Here is a 15,240-nt window from a genome sequence, read left to right on the forward strand (position 1 = left end):
GTGCGTTTGTTCCTAATTAAATTCTTGTCTGCTTTTTTTTCCTTTGAGCTGTTATTACAGATAGTGACATGGTGTGTTGTTTAGTAAAAGAATTCGAGAAAAAGTACCTAGTTTTGATATTTGCTCAGGTGATTGTAAGGACTTACAGATAAATGCAACCGGCCGAAAAAAATATATATTGAAAGAACACAACAAATAAATGATTCCCAACTTTCCACGATCGTGAGTAAACTTCCCTAAATAGTATTGCCACGATAAATTGGACAACTATCGTGAAATCATGTTTGTTACTTCAATCCAAATTGTTTAAATGGTTAACTACATCTCGTTCACTCTCATACCTTTCCTCTGTGTGTGTTTATCATGGCTGTATACATTCTTGATTAACGTTTATAAATTGCAGAGGTGCAAAAAACGTGTCACATGAACGAAAACGTGGGTAGTGCCCGGTCGTGGAGTTCGTTCCTGTCCGTTAGTTGAAGACGAGCTGGCAAGGCGAATGGCAATTATTGCCGTACCGGGGATGCAATTAAGTGCAACCTCGTTGAAGATCGCCTTTGAGAGCGAGCTTCAAGATAGAGAGTGTGTGAGTAAAATAAATTTAAAAAACACACAGGCACAAGGAACATTTACCAGCATTCGAACGGGACATTTTATATCACAACAGTGTAAAATGTATATGCTTTAAGGTACCGGTTTGTTTGAATTTGATGCCCAAGGCGTGGACTAGTGAGTTGGACAGAGACACTCCAAGGTGAAGCGAAGAGATACACAACGGAAATGACCAACGTTGAATTATTAAAAAAGTTGGTCGTCTTTAGCAAATTATAAAGCATCAAATAATTACAAGTAGTCCATAAGACGATTTTTCATTAAACCAACAATCAGTGAAAACCTTATACAGCAAAGGTTCTGTACTAAGAAAGTGAACTAAAAACTGAGAAATATTTAACAACAACTGAGAAAACAAAGTTAACTGCACTTCGAAATCTCACTTTCTCGGTGATTCATGTTACGTTTGGGGAGCCAGAGCTTTTCAAGTGCACTTGCGGCGAGCGAAAGAAAACATGCATAACTAACCTTATTATTAAGCGGGTCTATTAACTCTCCGCCAGGGTCGCCATTTCACAACCAGGTGGCGACTTTCCATGGCCTACTACTACAACTACTGCTTCGACTACGAGCGGGAACAAAGTAAAGGGTACCCGTTGGAGACCGTCATGACGGACTAGAGCCTGTGTCCGACCGGCCTTTCTCTCCGCCAAGTGTACACCCGGGCCCATATAGGGGCTCAATAACGTGCGTATCGCACTGCTGACCGCATTTTGTCGTCGTCGTTTTGGTCGCGACTGAAAGAAATGGCTAGGCACCCCCCCCCCTTTGCGAACTGCATGGATGCGTGTGGGGACATGAAATGCAAAAGCGGAAATTACCCTTGCACGCAAGATCCACCACCGCCTTGGGCTCTCTCTTCCTTTCGCTGGTTCATTTTTTTTCCATCGGGGCCGGTTGGTCGGTGGTTCGGTTTTGGTTCGATTTCCTTGTGCAGCGGAAAGAAGGACACAGGTTGAACCACGCGTCAATACTGGGTGGCGGTGGTGGGTCCGTGCCAAGTGCTTCACTGAAGGCCACCTCCTCCCGTAGATGGCCGGAAGATCAGGGGAGGGTGTTGTGTGTTTCTGTGTGTGCTCCATGTCGACAGATTTAGCGCACATGGTTGCATGTTATGTTGGGCGTCGATTGACTATGTCCGGCCTCGGCCGAAACCTTGACCATCGGCGACCGGAATGACGGATTTATTCGTGCCCCGACCGGGCAGGTACGGCGCCATATCAAGTTTCCCCTCGTCGAAGCTACGGGGCTTCAACGACGCAGCAAAGAAGCAAGGTACGAAGGGCTGATAAACGATATGTTCGCAAAACGAGCACGCACATGCATACAATGAAACTTCAATAGCGGTGATTTGTAGGAATATCACGTGAGTTTTGGGGTTTAGGAAAGGTAGTTTTTAACACGACGTTCCAAGAAAGCCAGCGTTGAAGAAAACAGTAATGCGAGTAGTTTACAAAAGGGAACCACACGTATGTAGAGAGTCGTGAAAGAGATGCCTTATACCATAAATTATTCGAGCCGACATGTTGGTATGAAATAAACTAATATAACCATTTCAGTTCTGTTCTATCTTAAAAGATAACACTTGATCTCAAGAAGATAAAATGTAATAAGGATTTTCAAGAAAAGGCTGAGAAATATCCAAACTCCCAACACTCAAAGTAATGGCTGAGCTTTGACATATTGTACTTTTTTGTGTGGTATACTAGTGGACATTTACGATCGATTTCTCGTTGGGAACCAATTACTTAGTTGATCTATCGTGTGCCTTTTGGGTGAAAATTAAGCAAAAAACATGTTTTACATGTACCTCGCGGTCCGGAGTTACACGTATTGCAAGGCAGATACCGATTTCTCCTGCCTCGTGCGACCCATCGTCGACTTAGAGAAGATACCACGAGCGTGACTGTACCTGGCATGAGATCATCAAAGCGCAATGCCGGCTATCGCCCGCCTTCGCCACCGAAACGATCCAGTCTTTAGCGGGCGCTACTAGGGCGCCCCGGCTGCTGCAGCTTCTGCCGGGCGGCACACCTCCCGACCGTCGTCACAAATCACACACCGACCCGGCGTTGCCCGTCGTAACGCCCAGCAGCGTATTGGTGGCGGGATCGTTCGCTTTGGCCGTCAGGACGCCGATCTTGACGGCGGCCGCCTTGGTCGCCGCCTTCAGGAACTCGGCCCCGTTCGCCGACGAGAGCGAGGACGGTGGCGAGGGCGAGGGTGACTGAGCGGGCGACAGATCGCCCATCCGGCACGGTGCGAACTGTGCCGGCGTTTTGGTGTAGATTTGCGTTTGGCTGAGACAGTAGGACGGTGCCGGCTTGGTGACGGTTTGGCTCGACTCGAGCAGCTCGTGGTACCAGTTGAGCGGGTTGAATGTCGGCCCCTCGCCGCCCAGCTCCGTCGGTAGGATGTCCCGTGCGACACAGTCGTGCAGCGTTGACAGGTTGCTGCCGTGCAGTTTTATTCGAGCGCGCGTTTTCTCCTTTAGGAATGGCCGAATGACGGCGAGCGCCGCCTCCACGTACCACGGTTGACCGATGAAGTGGATCGCCTTGAACCGGACCGGGAAGCAGTCCTGGTGTAGGGGAAGAAAAACGCGATCAAGGGCGGTTAGTGATCAGCAATGCATAGGATACTCAAACGCATCGTATAACACGATATAAATCAACCATACCTGAAGTCCCTCGATCATCAGCTTCAGTACCTTCGGGTTGAGGTTGGACGACTGGCGGAAGGTGAAGTTGGTCCAGTCGACGATGGCGATGAAACCGTTCGCCTGGTTCTGTTTGTCCTCCAGCAGCTTCTCGATCGTCAGCAGCATCGCCCGGTACACGGTGACTAGCGAGTAGGAGGCGTAGTCCCAGTTGGCCGTGAAGAACACCAGCACCTTTCGTCCGCGCCGGTCACGGTTCGGTAGCACGCCCGGAAATCCGTCCCGCAGCGCGATCTGTATCGTTTCGTCCAGCACCGAGAGGCGCTGCAGGAGCGCCGCATTCCGCTGCCGGTACGCGTGATAGTTGATGACCAGCTGGAACGCCTCGTTGACGTTGAACTTCCGCGCGTACAGAAAGCGAAACAGGAACTCGTCGTCCTGGAAGCAGGATTTATCCTTCAACGCGTAGTCCCGGCTCGCCCCGATCAGCTCCTTCAGGGCGATCAGGGCGCGGCTTCGGTCGGTCGGTTCGTTCCGGTTGAAGCCGAGCTTGAGCTCGGAAATGGTCAGATTGTGCCGGTACCGATTGTTGGACCACTCGAAGTCACAAATATCGGACATTTTGATGTGTGCGAGGATAGATGCACTTCGGAACTGGAGCCACTGCGTACTTTCTGCTCCAATTAACAAGAAGCTTTGCCTCGCGGCTTAAGTGTAAGTACCTCGAAGGAACCGGACTGATACCTCCGCGTTATCCAGCTGTTTTTCGGTGGCGGGGATTTACTTTTCGCGCGCTCTGTCAGAACCGGATTAACACCTTCGCTTTGCTTCGCAGCCGACCTTGGAGCTGGTGGTTTGTTTATCTGATTACACTCCTCGCTCTTTTCCCGGCATCGGCTCCAGTCATGGCGCCGGACCTTCGATCTACGGCGCGTCTCGCCGGTTGATATTCGAACACTTCCACTAATTTCTAGACATACCCATCGTTACCCTCTACGGGGTTATGTCCAGTTTCTGTAAGGGTAGAGAATTGAGACAAGAAAATTAGTTCACCGTATTAAAATGTAAACGATTAGTTCTGTTTTTTCTAGCACTAACTAACAAACAAAAGTTGAACCATCCTAGTACAACAAATATTTGTTAAAATGTATTACAAATTTAGGCTTTAAAAGAACCTAAAATGTTACCAAAATAAATTGAAAATAAAAACTGTAAAGTTATATTAGCTTTCTAATTGGAATTACTATATAAGCGATATTTGCTACCGGCTAGGAAATAATAAAAAGAAGAAACAAAGACCCACTCCCGGTGACTTGTGGAGTGCAATTTATCACAGCCTTTGCCACACATTCGATCGAATTGCGCCAGCACACTCATCAAATTCTTTGTTGCGGTTAAAACCGGTAAATATAGATATAGAAGATAACTATATTGTCTAAATATCAGTACGCTAAATGGACAAGATAAGAGCGGGGTTTCCCTCTGTTGTTTTATCTTTGTTTTTAGTAACGGGTTTGGTTCCGCTTGAAAAGAAAACGTTTCGTTTTCTTCGCTGATAAAAGAGAGAACCGAACAAAGCACAAAAAAAGATTTGATTTGCTGAAGCAAGAGATTTTTCTCCCTGACGCGAGAAAATAAATAAAAATCATGCAACATGATTCATGCACTGAGTGACGTAAGTGCATACAAGAGCTAAAAAAAAAGTGGAATGTGAAATAAGAAATGCAAGCAAAAAGCGCAATGTACCGACCAGATGAAAATGGGTCGAAAGAATGACAACGATCCAGCTTCACTATTTTCTGAGGTCAAAACTGCAGCGAAGCGGAGGCAAAGCGTGTCGGTGCAAGGTAATGTGATTGCAGTTGGAATAAAAAAAAACTATATAACACAAACAATCACCCCCACTTAGCAAGCAAACCACTCGAAATGGTGTAGTGCATAAAGCATCATAACATTAATGAGGAAAACCTAGATCGTGGCGTAATTTATTTGCCAAGCCATAGATTGTGTGACCGACGGACTTGCATTTAGAAACTAGGTACGGCAAACTTCCGTAGAATTGTTGTCGTTAGGACGTAATAAAACCGAAAGCAGAAACCAATCTCCAAGCCGCAATTGGTTGGCGCAATCTCGCAAAGTCTTGTCCGGTAATGAGCGTTGCTTTTTCCACGAAATGGAAAGGAATGCTTTGTCGTTGTTGATTTATGCAATTTTCCAAGCTGCAAACGAACCCTTGCGGGTAAGAATTCTATTTCGATTTTATTTTGATAAATAATTTGATTTGAAGAGGAAAAATATAGACCGCGCTACAGAGAACTATTAATGTAAATTATTTGTCAAAAAAAACAACAAAAACGCCATATCTTTTGAGAAAAGTTTTAATAGCCTCTTGAATAATCGTTTCAAGGTAACCGACTTGAACGAAGGGAATTGAACGAAAAACTTGACACAACTGTCACAATTTAAACGCGTCTAGTGGCAGCTAAGTTAGACACTAGACGAAGCTTCAAAGTTTGATCGATAGCAAGGGCTGTTTATTCTTCTTGTTTTTTGTTAAAAGAAGACAAATTTGAATTTAAAAATATTTAAATTGTTTAATCGTTATATCACGTTCATTTATTAAATATCTAAACTGAGGTACTTAATGATAGAGAAGGGACCAAGAACTGCACTCTGATTTACCACAAAACGAGTATCAGTAGTTCGTCCACTAAAAGCTGATAAGAAAACAATAAAATACAACGTTATCGTCCAGCTAATGTATCGCGTAAATAAAGCGAACGCATTGATCCGATAACATGTTTTCCCTTCTTCTCCGATCGGTTCGCGATCCGATCTAAAGCGTCGAGCAAATTAGGTTTAAGATCGACAGTAAATTAAACTGCACTAAAGGTAGGTGGGTGCGATATCTAGCGTCTCCCACGAGCCCATGCATACGGCCAAACATATGTTAAACCATTTTATAACGATGATGTTCACCGGGGGGGATATTAAATGAGATCATCGGCTATTGTACTTTCGGGTTGCGTTTCTTCTCCATCGAATGTGGGAGCGGATGCGAGGGTGTTGGAAGGGGAAACACAAGCGTAATGTTGCGTAATCGGCATGAAAATGCTTGTACCGAATTTATCATTACAACTAAAGCTTCTAAATCCCTATCTCCCTTCATCATCTATTAGGTTAGATACAACATGTTGGTTTGACTGATAGATTTGTAAATAGTGTCTTGTAAAATGTGGCTGAACAATATACAAACCCTTCCGCACAAGTGATTGAGAACCACTGCCGCTGAGTTTCAGCTCGCTTTCATTCCATGGTGAAACACGAAGGACCATGCTGCTCTAGGTTTTCGTACACAATTTACATTTTGATCGTTTTTTTTATCAGCCTATTCCGGACCGTGTCCTATTCCAGTTGCTTCCCGCGGTCAGCTCTGGGAAGGTGTCGTCTCAGAAGCAGAAAGTCGAAGAAACCCATCTCGTCGAACACCACGCGATGTGTTCCGCAACGCTTCCGATGGGCCCGATATGTCAACTGATGACTCAACCCCCAAGCACTACGATGGGATGGCCAACCTGGGACACCGGTCGCCTTTCGCCCCGACGATTTCGCTCCATCCATCCATCGACAGCCACACACTATATCCCCTGCACCCCCAGACGACCCCCTACACTTGCGCCATGAATCACGGCCCGTGCACTCCCATAACCGGCGTCTTCCCACCGAGGCGTTCGCGGTCGGTGAAGGGTGGCAGGCTGTGTGGGGAAATTGCAATTCCAAAATGGAAACACAACACACATCGCTGAAACTTCACTTCGCCGCGGAGAAGTGCATATGAATGTGCATTTTGGTTTTCTCTCTGTTGCTCTTCAGCGATCATTTGGTACGGTTTGAAGGGACCTCACATTGGCAACTTCGTCTGTCTACCCCTCCAACCCCGACCCCCCGACCGTGGAGGCATGGCTGGTCATATTTTTATATCTAATTGTAATTGCCATCATTATGGCCGTCGTCGTGGGTGCAATACTGGTGCAAGGAGAGTCGTACGTCTGGAAAGCGTCGGTAGCGCCGACCAAATATGGAAAGCCATTTATTCCGCTGACATCGAATGACGGTGCAACGGATGGGAATGTTTTTATTTCTGCAATAAATCCGTTCTTTGTACTAGGCTTTTTTATTGCTCAGGATACAAATTTTAGATTTTATTTAATTAAAAATCAACGATTTTTCTCAACCGAATGATATGAAAATGTATTTAAATTACTCTTTCCTATCCGCGGAACGTTTCAAATTTCCCTCACAATAAATGGAAATGGGTCAATGAAAAAAGGGGAGCAATGTTTAGTTGAGAATGGCATGGGGGGGATGGAATCAACATTCATGCTCGGTTGCGTTGGACAATTTATTTGGATTTTCTATTGACCAAAAGCATGGGGCATCTGCAAAGTGCAAGCTTTAATCCCTCCGCCTACTGCTCCTCCTCCTACCAACAAAACAGCTGACCGAAAAACCTAAATCTGCTCCATTTCGATGCCAACGAAGCCGAGAGTCGTTGTTTCTGCCATTCATCACCGGTGGTTTCCCGGGCCTCCTCCAGTACATCGACCGTTTACGTAAAGGCTTAGCCCCAATTTCGGTTCACGCAATTAGGCAGCCCATTTTGTCGCCACGATTGAATGCCGCTAATGCCCGCCGATCCGTCGAGGTTTTCCCCCGGTGCCCGAATTAGGCAGCATTTAAACGATGTGATGTGGCAACAGGCGGTCGCGGCAGCTTGTTAGTCGGCCCATTCGGACACACGGAAGACCCCGCCGATCTAAGCGGTGAGGCCACCGCATGTGGCTACTGGTTTTGGGGAAGCCGATTCCTTCGTGGAATTCGAAAAAAAACAAAACGCAACCAAGGGATAGTTAATCGGTTACGTGCCTTAAGAACGAGGCAGACACGTCTCGCTGAAGAGCTGAAACCCCAATCCGAAAGCATACGCCGCAAAGCGCGCACGCACGAACTTTCCTCGGCCGTGACACTCCATCCAGACTGGCGATCTCCCGCGGGGAGACACGTACACTTCGGTTGGCTTTCCACGTTGCCTGGCGGAGAAAATGGAAAACATCCGGCCGCTGATGCAAGATGCGGAAATTTCATCGGAACTCCGTTGTCGTTGTCGCCGGAAGCGAATTGACGCTTCGGGCGACTTTTTGACAGAAACTTCTTTCAATTATCCTCTTCGTGGTTGGAAGAGCGATTAGTTTTCTTGGGAAATCATGATGCCACGTTCGACACGCCAAGAATCTCTAATGGTTCACTTCCGATGCGTAGTATGCAGTCGCATGTTATCTAATAGAAATATGATAAACAAAGCATATCTTTGGGCAATGCAATTTTTATTGATTGATTATTTCTATTTCCTTGAACATTTGCTTTCAACTGTTAAGACATATTTTTCATTTTCATATAGTTTTCTTTTTAGTAAACTAGCGTAGAACATGTCAGAATTTTCATGTCGCAGGTAATTTACAGAAGTTGCCACCTATATTAAGCTTTATCCACCGGTGATTGAAATAGTTCTGTCTAAAACATATGGTGGTATTGAAATAGCTCATAGAATACTGTCTCTTACACTTCTGACTTTGTCTCTAACGCATCTGACTTTGTCACTAACCCATCTGGGTTTGTCTGATTTCAACTGACACAGTTATAATAAACATGATAACGTTATAAAATCTACTGGTACTGTTTAAATATCATGTGCTGCAGTTGGAATAAATGCTGCTACTGTTATGATATCATGTGAAAATCCCTGTAAAGTAGTTGTGGTTATGCTACATTTTAAAACTCGAAACCCCAAAAACATTATTATTTTTGTATGCTTTCAAGCTATTCTATTCAACGTCTGTACAGTATGGTTCAAAATCCAGATTATCAGACAAATGTGTTATTATTCAAAAAATCTAACGCATAAAAAAGTATGTTACAATAACCTTTTTTCAGCTATTTAAACTCAGATGAACCTCTACTGTTTTAAAAGAAAAACGAAAGGTCATTTTATGGTTTATGTAACACATGAGTTTTCAAACTACATGAACCCACCGTATCCGCGTTAAATTTACAAACAGGAAACACTTTCACTGGTTTCCGCTACGATGAAATAGGAAACATTAGTTGTTTATCGTAAACCATCCCGATAAGATTACGGGTGAGTTCGATAGCGTACCCGATAGCAAAGCATGGCATGTATTTTTAACCGCCTCTATTTTATCTTTACCGATACATTTGTGGCGAGATAAAATAAGAGACGCCGTCACCGGGCCCGGGTCAACCCTTGAGCTTACCCTCATTGGCGCCTCGGTTTGTAGGACACAATCTCCTTCGTCTGCGTACGTATGAAATACTTTGGGGGCTTTGTTACAACTCACATTTAGTTTGAAGATAATTTTTTTTCCACAATTAGCGCACCACCGTGTTGCAACCGGTTGCGGTTGGGGTACTGAAATTACCCCCTGAAGACTCCTCAATCGAACGGCAGTACACGGTAACGGCACCTAACCAACGCAGTTCTAACCGTAAGGAGAAGAAAAAACAAGTGCATGTCGTAATCGTCGGGCCCTTCCCGTGTTGTTACCACTTGGAAGAAACATTTTGCACCTGCTGTCGCGACTGAAAACAGCTTTATTCTGTTTCACGTTCCAAGCCACCCCGCCACCACCTTTGAGGTCCTAATCAAGATCAACCCTTTTTGCACCCTTCCCCTTCATCCCTGACCGGCTGGTGGTGGTGGCATCGAATATCGTGGTTTGAAAACAGGTTTTATCGCACCACCGGTTAGGGGACGGGGGGATGGGTGCCCTAGAACGCGACACTGACACACAGTGCTCCCCCCCACGGTGCCGCCGCCGCCGGGTGGTGGTTGGCACAACTCGTTCTAGATGCGCGTCCGGTGGTGCTTTATAACGCGAGCTATCGACTAGCGTATAACCACAACGCCACGGTTCCACAAAAAGAAGCAGAAACGCATGACAAAAAATGTGATAGTAAACCAATCAGTATGCATAACAGGCTGGTGGCGTCTGGTGGCCGACGACTTCACTGCTAACCGTGTCTAACCGTTAAGGTGGCGTGGTGGAAGAAATGCCCCAACGATCGATCAGACCGTACGAGAGCCGGTCCGAGAGCCGATGGTGATAAATCTCCTCCGACGTAGCACGGATTCGGAACTATGTGTTCGCCGGGATCGCTAGAGTATCCGATAGGTTTGGGCGGCATCAGACCCCACGGGTTGGGAAGGATTTAACCGGAGCTATCCGGTCGATGCCCACACGCGCGAAAACAGGCAACCGGTGCATTAAACCGACGGACCGCCCCCCGGTGAAGGTGCGTAGGTTGGCGAGCATCTTGGTCGCTCGTTAGTCAACATCCTACCCCCCTCTCGGCAGGAGATAAATTTTAACGACCGTCTCTTGGGCAGGGTTTGGGAAGGAAATCGTTTGAAGTGCTAAACCATGGGGCATTTACACCTACGACTTGCACAGAAGGTGGCTAGAGTCGTAAAAGTTTCTACATGCCGATGGGAAAAAGAGAGAGAGCCTCCAATATACCAAACACATTTGAAGCTGTGCGAAATCATCAAACCCTAGCTTTGGAAGCATTAAAATTGAGAGATCAAGTAATCAGCAAGCAAATGGTTGTAAGACAATGTTGGTATCATTGAATCCTTAGGTTAGGAAAAACACGAATTGGCTGTATAGATTCTAATTTATGAGGCAGAATAAAACCACATCTCCTTAGTTGGTGTTATTATGTCCACCTAATATAGAGCCAAGCTGCCGCGCTTTATTGACTGACCATTTGCGGAATGGTTCAGAAATATTTTATAGCAATAATTCCCTCGTACCCACGTCGAGTTCGAGTTGCTCTCGGCGGGAACCTACCGTTCAGACTTACTTCCAATTCTACGGTAAGCCTCGACGCCGCTGGGAGTCTGCGGCGGACAGGTTAATCGATCTGAACGCGACCGGCGGGACGTGCTCGACGATTCCATGAGAACAAGTACGATGATGATTCATTTCAGCGCCGTCGGTAAGCCGCACTTTCCTCGTCCCACCCTCAGGTTGAGGTCAATTAGATCTCACGCGAAAGAAGCCCAAGGCTAACGAGAGACCCGAGAAGCCCGACAACGGACGGTCAATGGCGAACAAAGAGCCCCTCCATGACTGGGTAGAACTTTGCACCTCACACCTTCTCGACTTTGGATCCGCTGAGACTTCATCGAGATCGATCGGTCTGTTTGCCCGAAAGCCGAACACAAAAAAATCCGCAAACCCTCAGATCTTCAAGGTGACAACATCTCGCAGATGGAGAGCGATCGTACGGAGCCTTGCTTGAAGATCCAACGAACTGACGGAGGTGAACCGTTCCGTACACAATGTTGTTCTCTGTGCGGGCCAAACGTGGGCCGAGCGCGTGTATACTTTGTCGTTTTTACCAACACACAAAAAGATCGTCGACAGTTTGGAACTGGAGTCGCAAGTCACGAGAATGAAACGACAGACAGGGTCCTCCATTAGCTGTGCCATCGCTTCCAACCCAGAGCCACCTGAGCCAGATGCAAGCGAGATCAAAGTTAATGGACTCGAGACACAACACGACGACAGCGCTACTTTACCGCGTTGGATGAAGTATAATTTCGTTGGAGCACTTTGCCACGCGCGCAGGGTGTGGACAAAGTTGAACCCGCCACCGTCAAGGTCGTCCGGTGTCGTAGGAACAATTTTGGAGAAGTGGAAGTTAGTCTGGTACCACACCAGTGGAATATCTGTTGAGATAATCTTTGTTGTCGAAAGTTGACACAGACTGACTTTGTAGCAGTCAGTTATTTCCAGAACAACACCTTGCCACGGTTAAGGATCGTTCTAGCAATCGACCACCGTATGCCTATATATCTTCTATTCCACACTTCAGCAATCGAATGAAACATCGATCGAACATTCCGCTCGTAATTCCTCGCGATGATTAAGAGGCGATGTGAACCGATAACAGGTTACGCTTGCAAATCTCACCCCTCCACACCCCGAGCTCTTAAACCTTCGTGGAGAACATAGTATAATTAATGCATCATCGCAAAACCTAACCTCCCTTCGCACGCATGACCGCAAGCACAAGTGGTGGATGTAGATGGCCTTTGGTTTGAATCGAAGCACCAGTTGTGTAAACCCGACTACGGACTCGAAACGAACCATCCAGCAGCCTTGGACCGGGGGGTGGAGCGGTAGCGATCGCACTCGGGCAAAACTTGCGGTCGGATGATGGTGTCGGGTCGGAGCAGAGCTATTGCGTTGAGCCATGTAGATTGCGGAGGGTACGAAACACGGTACACCTCCACCAAGTATGGTTCTGAATTCGAACGCGCAAGTCACCATGACGGTTTGGGGGAATCGGGAATCGGGTTCTCACACGAGTATCGGATTGTGTTGCAAGTGAGCCGTGGTGGCGCGCTGTGGCTTTTCCAAACACAACCCCAAACGGGACGAAGGTTCTTTGGCTTCAGCTAGAATATCTCCCGCGAGTGTGGATAGGAACAACGATAGATACCATCGGTTTCGCCATCTCGAGTGTGCGGATTCCAGATAGCTCAGTTTCAGCCTCTCCCTCCCAGTCTTGCTGGAACCAACCGTTGAAATGAAAATAATTGTTACGATATCCATTAAATGGCGTTGCTTGCTTCCATTCCGAAGCCACCACCGGAGATGGAACGAAATAAGCCGGTTTCAGAAAACCGTGAAACAACAAACATTACCATCAGCTACAAGCTTGAAACTTCATATGGAATCCACACTCATCTCGCGTATCATCCGCAATGGGCGTGACCGATCGAATGGGATGCGTTTTATCGAATTGCACATTAGATAACCATTGGATAAGTGGAGAACACGATCCTTGGTTGCGCACAAACAAAAAAACAGTTTGGTTTATTCGCAACGGGTTCGCTGAAAGCTGACACTCCGTTCGATCACATTTCAAAAATACCTTATCATTGCTTCGTGCCTTGCAAAAGGCAAACAAAATGTTATGCAAACATCCGCGGTACCGGTGTGGTCAAGCATCCGAAAAATAAAAACGAAACAAAATAGCAAAAACCCACAAAAACCATCGGTCAAGGCGTTTGCGACCGACCTGCTGCAGTCACCTCATAGCTGCCCAACCCTGAAACGGAAGCTTTGGGACCGGCAATAGAATATGCCTGAGAAAGGAAAAACAAAACTTATTTTTGGGTGGCATTTGGTGGGAATTTGGCATGATGCAACAACATTTAGATGGTCAAGGTTCCGTGCTGAAGTTGGATGAAGTAAGTGAATAATAAAGCATTTGCTGCATCTGGCAATCCAACCCGTGGGATTGAACAACGCCAGAAGACGACTGTCTTAGCCAAGACCGGAGGTAATCATTTCGAAAACCTTGGAACACCCTTGTGATCTTCTCCGAAGGATGTCTATAAACTTGAGTTTCTCGATGAGATCATCTTTTCAAAAAATGAAAACGAGTTCCTGACAAACTACCATAAACGTGAATAAGTACGGGAAATGAAACACAATGTTTTAAAGGCCTATGTTTCCCTTAATTGAGCTCATTAGATTGGTTTTTCATTCCCTCAGGGAGCCTGGAAATTATACATACGCGTTCCAGTTTCCCGCAAGTACGTCTTGCCCGCTAATTAAAACCGATCCCTCGGCCTAAGTATCATATTACCCCTTTGGCCGGCCGCTTGACATCGGTCAGATTTTTCTCGCCATCGACAGGGCGGGGTGGAAGGGAAAAAGTTAATAAAGCAAGGAAATATAATATGCACATACACAATGTATACCCTTTCCTATCGGCTTGATTATTCGTTCCGTGTCCTGATGCCCTCGTTCATTAGAAATGCCCATCGGAGGCCGACACGAAAGATAGCAAACCCTAAGCACGCGGAAAGCTTGCGAAAAGGGGGTAACTATTTACGTTTAAAATAACGCTCTTCGGAGACGGCATGAAAAATGTACCCCCAAAATAGGTCACTAACGCGGGGACATAGTACATATGCCGGGAGCCAAGCCGCATCGTACCGGCATAAAAAAAGATGGGCAACGGAGGACGCGGTAATGGGAATCGTATGTAAATCCACATGGGGCCAGCTCACAAGTAGCCCAGGACGTCGGTCGGTCTTAATGTCGCCGGGACAAGCCCTGCCAAGAGCCAAGTGGAATCCCCACTCCTTCCATCGTCTCACGGGGAATAAAATCAATTTTCCATGCGTTGCCAACACTCGGCCGGCGTATTGAGTTGTGGAGAAAAATAAATAATCCAAGTGTCTGTTTTGCAAAAACACGTAGGCGTAAGGATACGGTTGGCAGTGGGGGGAAAAAACGGGGATGCGGACAAACTGCACGGGGTGCCGTGGATGTTATTTACGAATGAAAATGCGTGCATAGCGAAACAGTGTCACACTGTCTGGCCCACGCCAGGCCTACATAAACATAATTGCATGGCTGGCTTGCCGGAACGTCGGTCCGCAGCGAGGAAGGCATGTGGGCGCCAGAAATCTTACCGTCAGCATCCAATCGATAAATCGTATTTTTACGCAGTTTAAGTGCGGACATTGAAAGAAAAAAAGCAATTGACACATGGCCCTTGACAAACACACCCTCGATAAATGGAGCAGCAAAATAAATGGCTTGAAATTTATGATTTAAAAACACATTCAAGCGTGCTGTTCACAAATAAACTATTCTGAAAGTATTCTATGCATTAGTATAGAGATATAAAATTTAAACTAGAAGTAGTTGTTGTAAAAAGGCGAAAGTCGTGCTTTAAACCTGCTTTTTAAAGTGAGATAAATTACACCACCGATGACAATCAGGAGGTTCAACCTATAGGGTCGGTAAACTCGGGATGAAAAAGTGAAAAAGGCAACATAAATAAACCAGTTACGTACAAAT

The 15,240-nt window shown here is 46.2% G+C and overlaps 1 protein-coding gene across 1 annotated transcript; it reads right to left on the reverse strand.

Annotated features, from left to right (window-relative positions):
• Nucleotides 1-2,525: 2,525 nt before the first annotated feature.
• Nucleotides 2,526-3,892, reverse strand: LOC131265517 (clavesin-2-like). Its single transcript, XM_058267792.1, has 2 exons — nt 3,293-3,892; nt 2,526-3,193 (listed from the first exon to the last, which is right to left on the reverse strand). The coding sequence occupies exons 1-2, from the start codon at nt 3,890-3,892 to the stop codon at nt 2,660-2,662; spliced, it is 1,134 nt and encodes a 377-aa protein (XP_058123775.1). The 3' UTR covers nt 2,526-2,659.
• Between the last annotated feature and the right edge of the window lie 11,348 nt (nt 3,893-15,240).

This window comes from Anopheles coustani, chromosome 2, assembly GCF_943734705.1.
Source record: "Anopheles coustani chromosome 2, idAnoCousDA_361_x.2, whole genome shotgun sequence".
Classification (NCBI taxonomy): domain Eukaryota; kingdom Metazoa; phylum Arthropoda; class Insecta; order Diptera; family Culicidae; genus Anopheles; species Anopheles coustani.